Source organism: Alnus glutinosa, chromosome 7, assembly GCF_958979055.1.
Source record: "Alnus glutinosa chromosome 7, dhAlnGlut1.1, whole genome shotgun sequence".
Taxonomy (NCBI): domain Eukaryota; kingdom Viridiplantae; phylum Streptophyta; class Magnoliopsida; order Fagales; family Betulaceae; genus Alnus; species Alnus glutinosa.
Window position 1 is genome coordinate 8,654,301 of NC_084892.1, and position 15,538 is coordinate 8,669,838.

General features: G+C 39.1%; 1 protein-coding gene across 1 annotated transcript in view; it reads right to left on the reverse strand.

The window, feature by feature from the left end:
* The window catches only part of LOC133872546 (uncharacterized), a 29,445-nt gene extending 14,201 nt beyond the window's left edge, over window positions 1–15,244 (reverse strand). The window contains exons 1-10 of the mRNA XM_062310100.1: window positions 14,909–15,244; window positions 8,642–8,776; window positions 8,406–8,485; window positions 8,188–8,271; window positions 7,278–7,365; window positions 6,699–6,859; window positions 4,593–6,552; window positions 1,450–1,760; window positions 613–928; window positions 183–338 (exon numbers count right to left, since the gene is read on the reverse strand). Of these exons, the coding sequence (XP_062166084.1) occupies window positions 183–338; window positions 613–928; window positions 1,450–1,760; window positions 4,593–6,552; window positions 6,699–6,859; window positions 7,278–7,365; window positions 8,188–8,271; window positions 8,406–8,485; window positions 8,642–8,776; window positions 14,909–15,079 (3,462 nt within the window). The 5' untranslated portion in view covers window positions 15,080–15,244. The remainder of the gene's footprint in view (window positions 1–182; window positions 339–612; window positions 929–1,449; window positions 1,761–4,592; window positions 6,553–6,698; window positions 6,860–7,277; window positions 7,366–8,187; window positions 8,272–8,405; window positions 8,486–8,641; window positions 8,777–14,908) is intronic.
* Between the last annotated feature and the right edge of the window lie 294 nt (window positions 15,245–15,538).

Here is a 15,538-nt window from a genome sequence, read left to right on the forward strand (position 1 = left end):
CAAGTTCAGGACCATTTCAAGAATACAAGCCCTAAAGTTGATTATGCTAAAACTATAGGCAAGGAAAAGCAAATAAAAGAGAAAAATTTATACAAATTAACAGATGAACCCATCCTAGTTTTGAAATAAGGCTAATTGGTGTCAAACACAAATGACAGAGAGAAACTGCCTTTACTAATTACCTCATGGTAAGAATAGAAAAGGATACCATCACGGCAATCACCAACAGCAATTCTAGTAAAATATGAAGTCAAAGATGTTATCATAAATCGTGTCCTTCCTCCAGCAAACCGTTTCATCCTTTGAGGATTGTCACTTGGAAAACCGCATACAAAAAACTGAGAGAAAAAGACCAACGTCTTAATCAGCAGAGGATACATAAATAGACCAACTGAGATAAGAAGACCTACATCTTAAACAGCAAAGGGCATATGCATACTGTAAAGTCATAAAAACATATATATATATATATATATATATATATATATATATATATATATATATATATATATAGCTTTTGCTGCTTGAAGACCAAAATACAGTTAGCAAAAATAATTATAATAACATAAGTAAAGAAAGAAAGAGAGAGAAAGAAAGAATTGTGCAACTTACACTATTACCGGCAGATGCCAAGAAGTAACGATCAAGATAAGGACATATTGCAAGGACCATTCCCTGCCATGTAGTTGAATAAGCTAAGCGCAATTGCCATGCTTCAGTCTCTTCAAGTTTGACTCCATCACAGCTAGTATCATCTGGGCTGCTGCAGAGACTGCTGCTTGATAGCTGTTCTGTGGCATACCCAACAACTTCACAAAATGGTGAAGTTCGTTGAGAAGCTGACCCTGCCTTTGAACAGAATGTTATTGAACCACTATCTGAATTTTGCACATGTTCAAAGCAGAGGACAATAAGACGGCCCTTGGTACTGTTAAAGAAAATTTCAGTTAAAATAATGTGTATGGAACTAAATATATATGACATAGAAAGAAGGGTTAACTAAATTTAACCCCCCATCTAACTACCATCGTTTTTGCAATGTTCCCCCCATCCTCCTGCAACTCAAAAATACAAAAATACCATTGATAAGATAAAAAAATGACTTGCCATTTTTCTGAATTTTTATCTTATGGAGGGTATTTCTGTCATTTTGGGTAGCAGAATGGGGACATTACAACCCCAATGGTAGATTAGGGGGACATTGCAAAAATGATGGTAGTTAAAGGGGAGTAAATGTAGTTTCCCCTAAAAAGAATTATCATTTCCAAACAGCTTATTCATATTGGCAAGATGCCCACCAGGAAATTTACCAATCAAGCATCAAATGTTAAGCTATGGCACGTTATTGCAAAGGGGAAAATTTTAGCAGTTCAATATTAAACAAAACAGAAACCTCAAACTAAAAGTATGACAAAGCTAGGACAACAAAGGTATGGGACAGATGAACACCTCTCAGCTTCACCACTAGGCATTATGGCTGGACCGGAAGACAGACTAGTCCCAACCACCAGGACCTGTTCACTTCCAACCCTCACCAAGTCCATGGATTTTGCTGTTTCTCCAAGTTCAAGTTTAAAAGATGATAGGACCGACCCACTAAGGGGATCCACACAACATATGTCGGATGAATACATATCATTGCTCAATTCAGTTCTCATTACAAGTAATAGCCTGCTTTCACTATGATATAAGACCTTCCGTGGAGTGCCTCCAAGATGAAATTTCTGCACATTCAGCCTCTTACTATGCACCATCTCCGCCTAGAGAATCACATGATCAAGATCATAAATACTAGCATATGCCACACTGACTATTACCAATATATCCAACTTTGAGAAAGGAACATCCACCAACACATAATTTAAGAGGGAAAGAAGGAAAGAAAAAGAGAAGAAACAAAAAGTCATAAATAACATCATATCCATCAGATCATCAGTAAAATAAATTTTCTTCATACACAATCGACTGCAACTTTTTGTTTAGATGAAATGGAATGGGACCATCAGCTGATTATCAACAACTTTTAGAATGCTTTAGGTTCCAGAATATAAAACAAAGCACCTGAACAAAGTCAAAACAAATTTTTTTTACCACTATAAATCAGATACTACCATTTCATGAAATGCTTGAGAGCCCAATATTCTCAGAGGAGATAGATCTTGACCAAACCTAGCCAAAAAAGATGCATAAAAGAGAATCGAGCCAGTAAAAGATAAGAACAAGTCAAAATTACTCTGATTCAGCACTCTAAGCACTTAAAGTCGTCATTTCAAGGCTGTATTCCACAGAGAGAGAGAGAGAGAGAGAGAGAGAGAGAGAGAGAGAGAGAGAGAGAGAGAGAGAGAACAAAATTCAAATGGGGAGATTTGATACCCCATAACTTATCTAGGTAGAGTTCTTATTTCAATAATATTAAAAAGGCTTCCTTTAGCTTGCATTAATTCGACCAACGCAACCCGCTTATTCAGTTGTCAAGTAATCCCATGAAATCATATATAAACCCCATTGTCTTTTTTTTTTCTTCTCTTCTTTCAAAATAGAGTCAGAGATATGTAACCTATTGAGGCAGCTAGTAATGATAAATTAATATATATCCACTTCACTTTTCTTTTTTTTTATGAGGCAAGGCCACTTCGTGTACCCACCCCTGTCAGGTAAACCTCAGACCCGTATAAAGCGTCCCCTCCACATGGATCGAGTAATACTCCGGCTTCGCTCGTGGGCTAGCCCCAAAGAATTGTTTGCACCCAAGGGAATTCGAACCTTAGACCTCATGTGACTACCACAAAGACCAATGCCTTTACCACTTGAGCCAATCCCTTAGGGTATATATCCACTTCACTTATTAGCACAAAAACCCAATTCTGTCCTACAAAACCCAACAATAAAAAACATCCTCTTGGAATGCATAAATAAAACTATAATCGGTTCCTATTTCCAATATCTCCAACCAAAAAGATTCAAAATTCAACCATCATAAATTTTTATACTTTAAGACGCTATCCACACACATTATCCACATATCCACAGTCGAAAAGAGAAACCTCAATAATTGCATTTTAAAAGTGACAGAATATAACAATTCAAAAGTTTTACAAATAAAATAGGAGTAGAAATTCTAAACGTGTAAATTGTTATGAAAGTCAAAGTTAACATGATATATAATGTAGGATCCGGATTTCGCCGGAAGGCTGGCCCCAAAAAATTGTTAGCATCTAAGGGAATTCGAACCTTAGACCTCAAGGGACTACCACAAAGACCAAGGCCCTTACCACTTGAGCCAACCGCTTGGGGTATATATCCACTTCACTTATTAGCACAAAAACCCAGCTTTGTCCTACGAAACCCAAAAATAAAATACATCCTCTTGGAATGCATAAATAAAACTACTACTGGTTCTTTTTCCAATATCTCCAACCAGAAAGATTCAAAATTCAACCATCATAAATTTTATAGTTTAAGATGCTTTCCACACACATTATCCACATATCCACAGTCGAAAAGAGAAACCTCAATAAATGCATTTTAAAAGCGAGAGAATATAACAATTCAAAAGTTTTACAAATAAAATAGGAGTAGAAATTCTAATCAAGTAAATTGCTATGAAAGTCACAGTTAACATGATATATAATGCAGGATCCGGATCCTCTCCAGTTCATTAGAATTGGAGAGGAGCCGGTTGACAACTTAGATCTCTTTAAAGAGATCTAAGCCCAAAAATAAGCCATGTGGCTTCGCTTTTTTTTTTTTTTTTTTTCCTTCTTCTTCTTCTTTGAAAACAAAGAAATATCTATCTCTTCCCTAAAACTGGCCGGCCGGCCGTTTCTCTATCTCTCCAAAATCACAGCCACACCCAATAATGCGCAAGATCCAAGAGTGTGTCTCTGAGTACATCAACTTCATCACCGGGGTTGTTGCTACTGCTGCTTTTGCGCCGGTGTTCCAAATGGCCGGTCATCATTACCTTGAGTTTTTTCTGGAGCTACAGATCTCATGGGTGGTGGCCGGATATTGAAAGAGTTTGTCATGAAGATAAATCTATGACAAATATTATCCTATTTGTAGAGTTTGTCATGAAGATAAACTCTGGTATCATCGCTGTGTTGACAGGTTCGTAGATATGCTTGAGTTTGAAATTGCTGCATATGTGAACAGTCCTTTTGAATTGCTTCCAGATGCAAGGAATATTCCTACTAGTTCTGGGTTTGTTTCTGTTTCTGGGTATTTGTGGATTATTGGGTGTGGTTGTGCTTTTGGAGAGATAGAGAGACTGTCGGCTGGCCGGTTTCAGGGAAAAGAGAGATATTTGTTGTTTTCAAAGAAGAAAAAGAAAAAGAAAGAAAGAAAGAAGAAAAAAAAAAAAAGAGAGAAAGCCGCATGGCTTTTTTTTGGTCTTAGATCTCTTCAACCTCTCCAGTTCTAATGAACTGGAGAGGATCCGGATCCTATAATGCACAGGCAACTCGTTAATATTTTCCCTATATACTTGGTATAAATGAAAGCATAATTTTTCACAAGCTGAAAAAGAATAGCCTTAAAATTGAAAGCCAAATACCCACAAAATATATGATTCCATAGAAAAGAGTTCTCACCAAATGTAGACTGTTCTCTGCAACAAATAAGACTCCTTTTGGACATTCCACAGAACATACAGGGGTCACATGTGTTGAAGGTTGAAATGAGATGGATGTATAAGAGAGGCTGTGCCTTGCAGTATGCAACAACCAAGGTCTGTCACTAAGAGCAATTAAATCTGCATCAAGTGAATCACTCAGTGGAACGAGGAAAACAGGAGTGATGCCAATGCGACGAATGGCAATCAACTGAAGATTAACAGCTAAGTCGCCTGTCTTCAATAGATTAGCCTCGCACAGACGTGGGCTACAAGAAGTTGGCACTCCTGATAAGGCAGCATATGTATTTTCTGATGAAGACACTTTGGAGGCATCAGGCCACTCGAACCGGAGCAGCATTCCATTCCTCAAACCAGAGAGTATATAAAGCCTATCAACTGATACAAGCCTTACATCTTGAGGAATGCAGCCACTTATAGCAGTTCCCATGGTATTTGTTAATGAAATCATCCCTAAAGCAAGGACTCGTAAGCCTTTATTCGGTATAAAGGACAAGATTTCTACTGAAGGCCTATGTGTCCCAATAACAAAGGTTTTACCAATGTCAAGTCCAACTGGATAGGCATCCACACGGCTATTATTTATCAGATTGATGGAAGAACTTGATTGTTTTTGCTCAAAATGTTTTTGAGGTATTGAAATGCATGATAATTCATTTTCCCGACTCAGACGTTGCATTTCATATATTTCGTAATTATAAGCTGATAGAAATCTGATCCCAAGGATAAATAAAATGCATGGATTAGAGGTAGAAACAACCACCATATTATGTCCAACTGCCCCCAAACTAATACTCATATTGTCTGGGAACCAAGATGTGAAAACTGGATAGGACAAAGGGATGCCCTCAGAATGAGCAACCTTGGTAGGTAAACAAAGCCTGACAGCATTTTGGTGAATCTGGACAAGCAAACCATCACTTACAAGGCCACATGCTAAAGTACAGACATCAGGCTGGAAACCAATTGAATCAGTCACATCAGTAAAACTTAAGCCAACCGATAGTACCCTGGTCTCTTCAACAAATGATAGCACAAGAAAAGAATGATAAGAATCAATTACTTTCATTCGAACTGTCCAAGTACCAGTTATGCCTTGATAAATAGGAGCAGTCTTCAACAATTTTTCTACACTAATACCACTGCGAATAATCCTTAACGATCCCTCTGGTGCCACTCCACAGCAGGCAAACATTTGATCATGTTTCTCATCATGGTAATCCACAACTGACATATCTAATATTGGTGCAATGTTTTGAATAGTACTTGTGTAATGCAGTCTTCCATTCTCCAGTGTGAGGACCATCCCATCCCCCATCTCCACAACTGCAATCAGATATCTGCCTTGAACCCACAAAAGTTCCTTGCATGGTAGACCTTTATAAAGGCATTCTGATAGATTAACTTTAGGGCCATCAGAATCAAACGAAATTTCAATCATAAAAAATTCTCCACTATCCACACAAAAAATCATCCTTGGATTTTTATGATGTTCTGGTTCCCAACTCCACGAGCATACATGTTTGCAGGCTGAACCCACATTTGCACTCTCACCATCTATACACATAGGATCATAATCCCTCCTCAACTCCAGCAAAGCACATGCAGCAACATTAAATAAACCTTCATCATCAACATCATGTACTCTACACGATTCCTCAACAAAATCATGCTCATCAACCGCAATAGGTAAAAAATTTAAGCTTGTTCGAGATTGACAGCAGGGATTGTGCGGATCTCTAAGATCCATTAAGAGAGCATCACCAACCCTGAACATAAAGGCAAACCCATTACAGTGTGGAACTTCAACAATATTATGCGCCAAGGGTCCAGGTTCCGTATACTCAGAGATAACAGATATAGCACATTCTCTGATATTCCATCCCAATAACAGAAGTACATTCCCATCTGCTCCCCGCCTGCAGTCCAAACTTTGGTTTGTAGTTATGATTACCTTAGCAGAACACTGATAGAATAGAAATAGAGAATAACTTTCATCCTAAAGCCACATAACTATGACAAATAAAGACTATATTCCCCTATGACAGATACTCAATTACCATACCTATTTAGAAGAATGGCTAGTACAGGATTATGCCCCTTACTTGGTTGACAGGAATCTTGTGAAATAAAGCATGCGCTCCATATGGTACCCCGTATACTGTTTTTCTGGATGCTTCTGGAAACACTTGCATCCCCTTCATTTTCAGGAGGGTAAATTATTCTCTGAATTTGTGTGACAAGAAAACATCTCAATAACTCCATGTAAAATTCCATGTCATGAGAATAAATAAGTAAATTAAATAAAATGCTCCCTCCATCCCTAAAATATAGTCCACATTTCCTTGGTTGGGGTGTCCTAAAATTATTGTCCCTTTTCAAATAGTCTATATATATATATATATATATATATATACACACACACCTTGTCATCACATGTGAAATACTTGTTCACTTTTCAATAAAAAAAATTAGGGTAATAATAAGGTGGGATAACATTTAATGTTAAGTAAAGAAAATGTCTCTTTTAAAAGTGGGACAATTATTTAGGGACAAGGGAGTAGTTCCATATATTGCTTTCTTTCATACATACAGAACAACAAATCACTTTCTAATACGTCAGCAAGTTAAAATATCTTTTAACCTTATCAATGATATCAGTGTCATTATACATTGAAACGGAAAACAGAGCCAACCGATCTTCATATGCACTAGCAGCAATGAAACAGCCACTGTAAAAAGAGAATCATAGAAGTTAGAACTTAGGAAAATCCTAGGTATTCCAGATACTTCTCCTTTTCTTCCGAAACTCAAGGGATGAGAAAAGAAAAGACAAACACACATATTGAAATGGAAGTTCAGCCTTTATTTCCATAAACAATAGATATCCTACTTAATACAATTGATGTATTAGCCTTCAAAAGATTAAGTATGCGTACCATAATATAAGCCTACATAAAATAAGATGCATTTTTTTTCTTTTCTTTTTTCCTTTCCTTTTAGACAAGCATAACACTTGAGTTGCGCCCTCTGCACTTCTTTATGAGATTGGATTACTTATCAAAAAAGAAATATCATACTGTGGGGTTGCTAATCAGCAATCACCCTAGCTCATTGAATCTTCCTTGTGTACTCTCATCAAATTGCTTAAGAGAAAATACTACTTCTGCCTTTATGTATTTGACATAGGCAGTTACTCATAAATTTTTTATCATCCAAAAGCATGCATGGATAGGAGTTTGCGTAGCTTCATAGAGATTTCCCATATAATAAAAACACCAATGCCAAAAAAATAATTTGCTAGTAGTGACAAGGATTGTTACCGCATTACTCTACAGTAAGGGCTCTAAGAGTTTTGAAAATTCAGCACTAGGACTCCAATAACATCCAGCAAAAGGGGAAAGTAAAAAAGTAAAATTTAAATTTAAATTTTACCACAAAAAAAAAAAAAAAAGAAAAGAAAAGGGTATGCCGTACACTGGCTTCAAAAAATCGGCCTGATCATGAAAAGAGTATCATTTCCAATTTGTCTAATAACCACAAATGCACCTTACCTGGAATCAACAGCCAACATTCTTCCAGGCTGATGCCTTGAGTTTCCAGGATTGGAAAGTTGAACATGTGTTAGCGGGAGAAACCTATATCAAAAACCAATATAAGGTAAGCAAGTTTAATAAGGACTAACCTACTGTAAAAAATTAAACAAAGAAGTAGCGAAGTCATTTCTTTCTTTTGACCAGGAAAGAACAAACTAAGCAAGAATAAATAAAACCTGTGCATTTCATTGCAAAATGTGAGAAATGAGAGGTTCCCCGAATCAGAAATAACAACCACAAGGTCTTTACCCAGCATCTACAAAAGAAAGGGCAAAAATTGGAATTCCAAACATAAAGAAATACTTTCAATCATGTACACTTGCATTCATACAATATATTTACTTCTCTTCGGACAAGGAAGAAACAATTCTGAAGCAGATGTCTTTGAATGCAGGGGAATTAACTAACAGACCTGTGGGTTTCGTACGTGGAACTTCTCATTCCAGGGTAGGATGGCAATATCTTTAATTGTGCCAAATACAGGCTGCTCACATACAGATTGTACACTTCCATCTTCACCAATGATTACCAACTCTATGGATGTCTCCTGAACAAAATGCCATCCATGAATAAGAGGTGGATTAAGCTAGGTGAAAATAAGGGTTCCATTACCGGCTCTCTTATAATAATAAACGGCAAAATTAAAAGGTGAATGCATTGTACAAATGACGAAAATTTTTATTCAGACAAATAGATCAGGAGAGATTCCAAAAGTCAGCTGATTTTTTTTTTTTATACTTCACCATATTAGTATGGGAATCTATTAATTAGCTGACACCACCAAGATAAAATATTCAGGACTCCTCGAATGAAAATAACAGCAAAATAAAAATAAAACTATAAACACAGAGGTCAAAACTGATATATTAATCTAAATTGCTAAGATTTCCACCCTATCATTTCATACTTGGTCTCGATTAAAGCCATATCTATTGAAAATGTATATATCATAAGATGAAATGCATTGAATCATAACCAGTGTACCATATCTAAATTAGTGGAGATTTAGTTGGTGAGATAAAATCTTTATGATTTGATTAGGATTGGCGAGATATTACTTCCACAATTACATCTAGATTTTTTTTTTTGATAAGTAATAATTCATAAAAAAGCGCAAAGGGGAGCAACCCAAGTACACAGGAAGTATACAAAAGAGCCCCTAGTCAGAGGAAATAAACGAACATGAAAGTAAAAAATCAGCAAACGACATACGACCCGGGCTATGCGCAGACACCCAAAAATATAACATCTGAAGCACATTTCTACAAATAGCCCCAACTGTAACCTCCACATCCTCAAAAAACCTAGAATTTCTCTCACACCACAAACCCCACAAAACGCATAAAGGAACCTGTTTCCATATACGGATAGTAGAACCACGACCCAGCAAGGTGTCCCAACCACTCATTAAATCCAAAACACTAGGCATAACCCACTCCACCCCAAACAAGCTATAAAAGTAACTCCAAACAACCCGCGCCACATCACAATGAAGAAGGATATGATCAACGGTTTCCCCATGCTTCTTACACATAACACACCACTCTACCACCACCATACCACGCCTACGTAAATTATCATGAGTTAAGATCTTTCCTAAAGCTGCTGTCCAAACAAAAAACGCCACCCGCTTTGGAGCTTGAACACGCCAAATGCCCTTCCAAGGGAAATAATCCGCCTCGTGACCAACTAAAGCTTTATAAAAAGTCTTCACTTCAAAATTCCTCTTCTTAGAAGGATTCCACACCACCCTATCAACCTCTCCGTGCCGAATCCGTATAGAGTATAATTGTTCATAGAAGGATATCACCATCTCCACCTCCCAATCCTGAGCATAGCGCGTAAAGGGAACATTCCAATGAGCCACACCTCCTACCACAGACAAATTATCCATCACCCAAGCATCTGGAAAACGAGCAATAGAGTACAAATCTGGATAGCAAAGCTTGAGCGGCCTGTTCCCACACCATAAATTATGCCAAAAGCGAATATGAGACCCCTCACCCACCTCAAAATGCAAGTACTTGGCTAAATTATCCCATCCCCTTCGGATAAACTTCCAAACACTCACACCATAAGACCCCGCCGCGGGTAAAGAACTCCACCCTCCCCTCACACTCCCATATTTCACTTCAATCACCAATCTCCACAAAGCATCTCGTTCCTGCGAAAACCTCCATAACCACTTCCCCAACAAGGCTTGATTAAACTTAATAATATTACGAACTCCCAATCCACCTACCTTGATTGGAGAACAAACCCGATTCCAATTGACTAAATGAAATTTAGTCTCATCCCCCAAACCACTCCATAGAAACTCCCTTTGAAGCCGCTCCAATTTCTTAGCTACACTTATAGGAATGGGAAACAAAGATAAAAAATAAGTAGGAATGCTGGACAGTGTACTATGAATTAACGTCACCCTGCCACCCTTGGATAGATAGATCTTCTTCCAACTAGCCAACCTTCTCTGTACCTTCTCAATAACCCCATTCCAGATAGAAAGAGATTTAAACGACGCCCCCAGTGGCAGACCCAAATAAGTCATCGGCAAAGACCCAATTCTACACCCCAGAATATGAGCCAAAGACTCTACATCATCCACCTCACCAATTGGGACCAATTCGGATTTGCCAAGATTAATCCTCAACCCCAACACCGCTTCGAAACATAAGAAGGTACACCTCAAATTTCGAACATGTTCAGCCTGTGCCCCACAGAAAATTAATGTATCATCAGCAAATAACAAATGATTCACCACTAAAGCTTCATTATCCCTGATGCCCACTGAGAAACCATACAACAAACCTTGGAGCATAGCCTCATTCATCATCCTACTTAGCGCTTCCATAACCACCACAAACAGCAAAGGAGAAAGAGGATCACCTTGCCTAATCCCCCTTGAGCTCTGAAAAAAACCTGTCGGCACACCATTAACCAAAATAGAAAATTTTACAGAAGAAACACAAAATTTAATCCATTTCCTTCACCTCTCCCCAAACCCACACCTCTGAAGCATGTAGAGTAAAAAATCCCAGTTCACGTGATCATAAGCTTTCTCCAAATCCAACTTGCATAATAACCCCGCCTCCCCGACCGCAACTGGCTATCTAGGCATTCATTGGCAATAAGAACTGAGTCCAGGATTTGCCGACCACCAATGAATGCATTCTGAGAGCTCGAAATTAATTTCCCCAACACCGATTTGAGCCTGTTAGCAAGGACCTTAGAAATCATTTTGTAGACCCCTCCCACCAAACTAATAGGCCTAAAATCCTTAATCTCCTCCGCATCTACCTTCTTAGGGATAAGGGAGACGAAAGTTGCATTCAAACTCCTCTCGAACTGGCAGCTATTATGAAACTCTGAGAAAACCGCCATAATATCTTTTTTGAGAACAACCCAACATTTCTGAAAGAAAGCCATAGAGAAACCATCTGGGCCTGGAGCCTTATCCCCGTTCATCTCCCGCACCACCTCCCATACCTCCTGCTCCTCAAATACACGTTCCAACCAGTGGCACTCATCCGCATCAATGGAAGAGAAAGAAATCCCGTCCACCCTAGGCCTCCACGAACACTGCTCGGTGTACAAAGTATCATAATAATTGACAATGTGCTCCTTAATCTCCACCGGATCCGTAGACATAGCCCCATTAATCCTTAGAGCTCCCACCTGATTGTATCTTCAATGCGAATTTGCCACCCTATGAAAAAATTTCGTGTTATTATCCCCTTCCTTCAGCCACAAAGCCCGAGATTTTTGCCTCCAGTTAACCTCCTCAAACAGGAGTGTTTTTTCCATTTCCATGATCATGTCAGACTTTCGTACCTGCTCCTCCTCCAAAAGCCCCCGAGACTCCTCTAAACCCTCCAACTCTTTAATACCTTCCAATGACTCCTTCTTCTTCTTCCCCACATCACCGAAAACGTCTTCATTCCACTTCTTCAAATCTAGCTTTAAAGCTTTCAACTTTTTCGCCAACACATAACTTGGCAAGCCTTGGAAATCATAAGACTCCCACCACTGTTGCACTTGTTCCACAAAACCATCGAACTTGAGCCACATGTTTTCAAATTTAAAATGTCTTTTTTCTTCTCTGTGTGTTCCACAATCCAACAGCAAAGGAAAGTGGTCCGATAAAAGTCTAGGTAATCGTCGTTGAGACACATCAGGGTAATGTTCTTCCCACTCCAGAGAAAGCAAAAACCTATCAATTTTAGACCATCCCCGATTATTGGACCAAGTAAATTGCCCTCCATGCATAGGAACATCAACCAAGCTCTGCTCATGAATAAACTCCGAAAAGTCTTCCATAGCTGTAGTAAAACCCCCTGCTCCCAATCGCTCACTCGGAAACCGCACCACATTGAAGTCTCCCCCAAAACACCACGGCCTATCCCACCAACTCATCAGACCAGCCATCTCATCCCACAACACCCTCCTCTCCCCATCATCATTAGGCCCATACACCCCCCCAAACGCCCACGAAAAATTATCCTCAGCGTTACGAAAAGAAAGAGCTAAGGTATACCGTCCTACATATTCCTCCACCTTCTCCACCACCCTCCTATCCCACATAATCAAAATTCCACCTGACGCCCCACTAGCCCCCATATAACACCAATCCACGTGTTGGCATCCCCACAAACTGCGAACCACCGCTCTATTGATGACTTCCATTTTTGTCTCCATCAAACATACCAAATCAACCTTCCACTCTCTAATGAGCCCTTTAATACGCAATCTTTTATCCAGCTCATTCAACCCCCTTACATTCCAAGAGAGTATTTTAGGCTTCATTAACACACGTCACGCCCCTTCCCTTTCCTCTCCTTCTATTAGACTGCTCCCCTTTCTTATCATAGTTAATAGAACAATCCAGCCGCTTAATCTCCCTTTGGCCTTTCACCCCTGAGACTGTGGTGACCATGGCCCATGAATCAGCCAAAGATTGGGTCCTCATGGCTTCAATTTGTTCAAACATTGCCAATAACTTATCTTCAACTTGGTCACATGAGACCCCTACTAATTTGTAATATCCCTTCACCCTCTCCAACACCCATCTAGGAGACACATTCAAATTGGAATCCTTGTCCATCTCCATTGCCAAAGGTATAACCGAAATCGGGCCAAAACCTTCCACATCTTCGCCTCCTCCTCCTTTCACAATTTCAGAATTGAAACCGGACTGAATAACATCAGATGGCATTATAATCATCCAAAGTCATATCAAGAAAATCCTTATTCAAAATGTCTTACATGGTAGCAGAGTAAGTTGGTTAATTCCTATGAGTAGTCTCTCAAAGGTTCCACATTTCTAGCAGGCAACCCCATACCGCCCTTTAAGCTGAAAACCTTTTCATTCGATTCTCTTTTATTTTCACTAATGTTTTCATTCTTGTTGTTTTCTATCACCCAATGCATTGTATGCTCAACCGTAAAATTTTCAGCAATCACTCTTTCAGCCGCCAACCTTTCAGTGGTAGCCATCAACTAAGAGCTAGGTTTCCAGTGGTGAGACCCTCTTGTTTTCCCTTTCTTTCAATTGTCAATCTCTTTTCATTTCCAAGAGCTACAGAAGTGAGATCCTCCTCTCTTCTTTTTTTTTTTCATTTCATCGGTGTTTACATTGTAGGCAATGCCTATTTATTACTTTTTCAGTTGGAATAATCAATTCTCAACATTTGCTTCAATGGTAGAAAAAATTATAAATTTTAGCGGCAACAATAGAAAGTTTACTCTGTTTCAGCTGTAGCACGTTTACTCAGTTCCCGCAAAAAAAAAAGGTATACATATTTCCATTGATCTTGCTTTTTTCTAGAGGCTTTCAAGGTGGATCTTCCCATTGGCTATCGATATTACCACTGCCCCATTCTTTGTTATTGCATTTTGTAACTTGTGGCAATAACAAAATTCTGTAAGGCAAACAACACATGGTAATTTTGTAAATAATCATATGTTTGAGATGGCATGAAAATGTATGTATCAAAGTGTTGCATGCATAGCTGGTATATCATATATATAAATTAGTGGGGATTTGGTTGATGCAAGAGAACCTTCAGGATTTAATTAGCGTTGGTGAGATATTCTCTCCATAATTATCTCTAGCTTAATGTGTAGCTTTATTTCTATTCTATATAAACCCTAGATAGGTTCACTCTAATCATCCAAGCCATCCCCACTTTTTAAAAATCTTACATCTACAAAGTCGTATACAAAGTAAGGCTATACCCAAGAGGTAGTTCAATTGGCTGGCAACCACGCCTCATGAAGCGGAGTTCACTAGTATGAATCTCCCCTTTCCCTTCCCTTGAGCCAATTACTGACTAAAAAAAAGTAAGGCTACACATTATCAAAACTATTCAAATAGGGGGGTGACGGAGAACAAAATGGTACGGTCTTCAAACCAGATTAGAGGAAAATAAGAAGCAATAAACGCAAAGTAGGTCTCGATTACATTCATTAAAACAGTATAGTGTAGCAAAGAATTACCTTTTCCTACAATAGTACCAATCGGAAAAGTATACAGAGTGCGTTCAAGTAATGAGTCAAAATTAAAATCTAACCGAGCAATAACCAAAGTGTAATTGAAGCAATTTGTTATAAAACGTCAGTGAAAAACAATTACATGATATCAACAGAAAATGAGAAACGACATTTATAGAAAGAAGAGGACCTTGCCGAAAACGACGTCGAGGAAGGTTGGGGAGCGGATGTGACCGTAGAGGACCTGGAGGACGACGCTTCCTCGGAGGACGCACTTTGCGAGGTAGTGAGTGCTGCTGCTAGACGCGGACGAAGACGATCGGGACTTGGCGGAGGAACACTCTTCCTCTGAAACCGCCATTGAAGATTAGTTTGAACCTTTGCGAGGGCTAGGGTTTTCCGTTTGTTTCTTGAGAAAAAAGATAAATTTCTAGGGATGTCCAAGGTTTCCTCTATTAGAAATGCGACATGCGTCGATGTGGAGTCATACGGACACTACCGGCAGAGATAGATAGAGGAGAAATGCTAGAGAGGGTGTGACCGTGTGAGGGGAGAGAAATATGGCCAAAAAAAAAAAAAAAGTCTTACGTGTCGGCAGACTATGGCCCGCACTTCTTGAGGATTCAACATGTTATAAAAGCTTCCCTGCTTACCGGTTGCCATCCTTTTGTCCTTGTTCCTTTGTCCTTTTTGGTCTAAGTGTTTTAAGTAGGGCTGAGCATGGGGCGGGGGGCGGGAAAGGGGATTTTTTGAACCCGCTCCGCAGAGAGGGAACCCACACCCCGCAGAAAACCCCCTCCACCCACACGGGGCGGGTGTA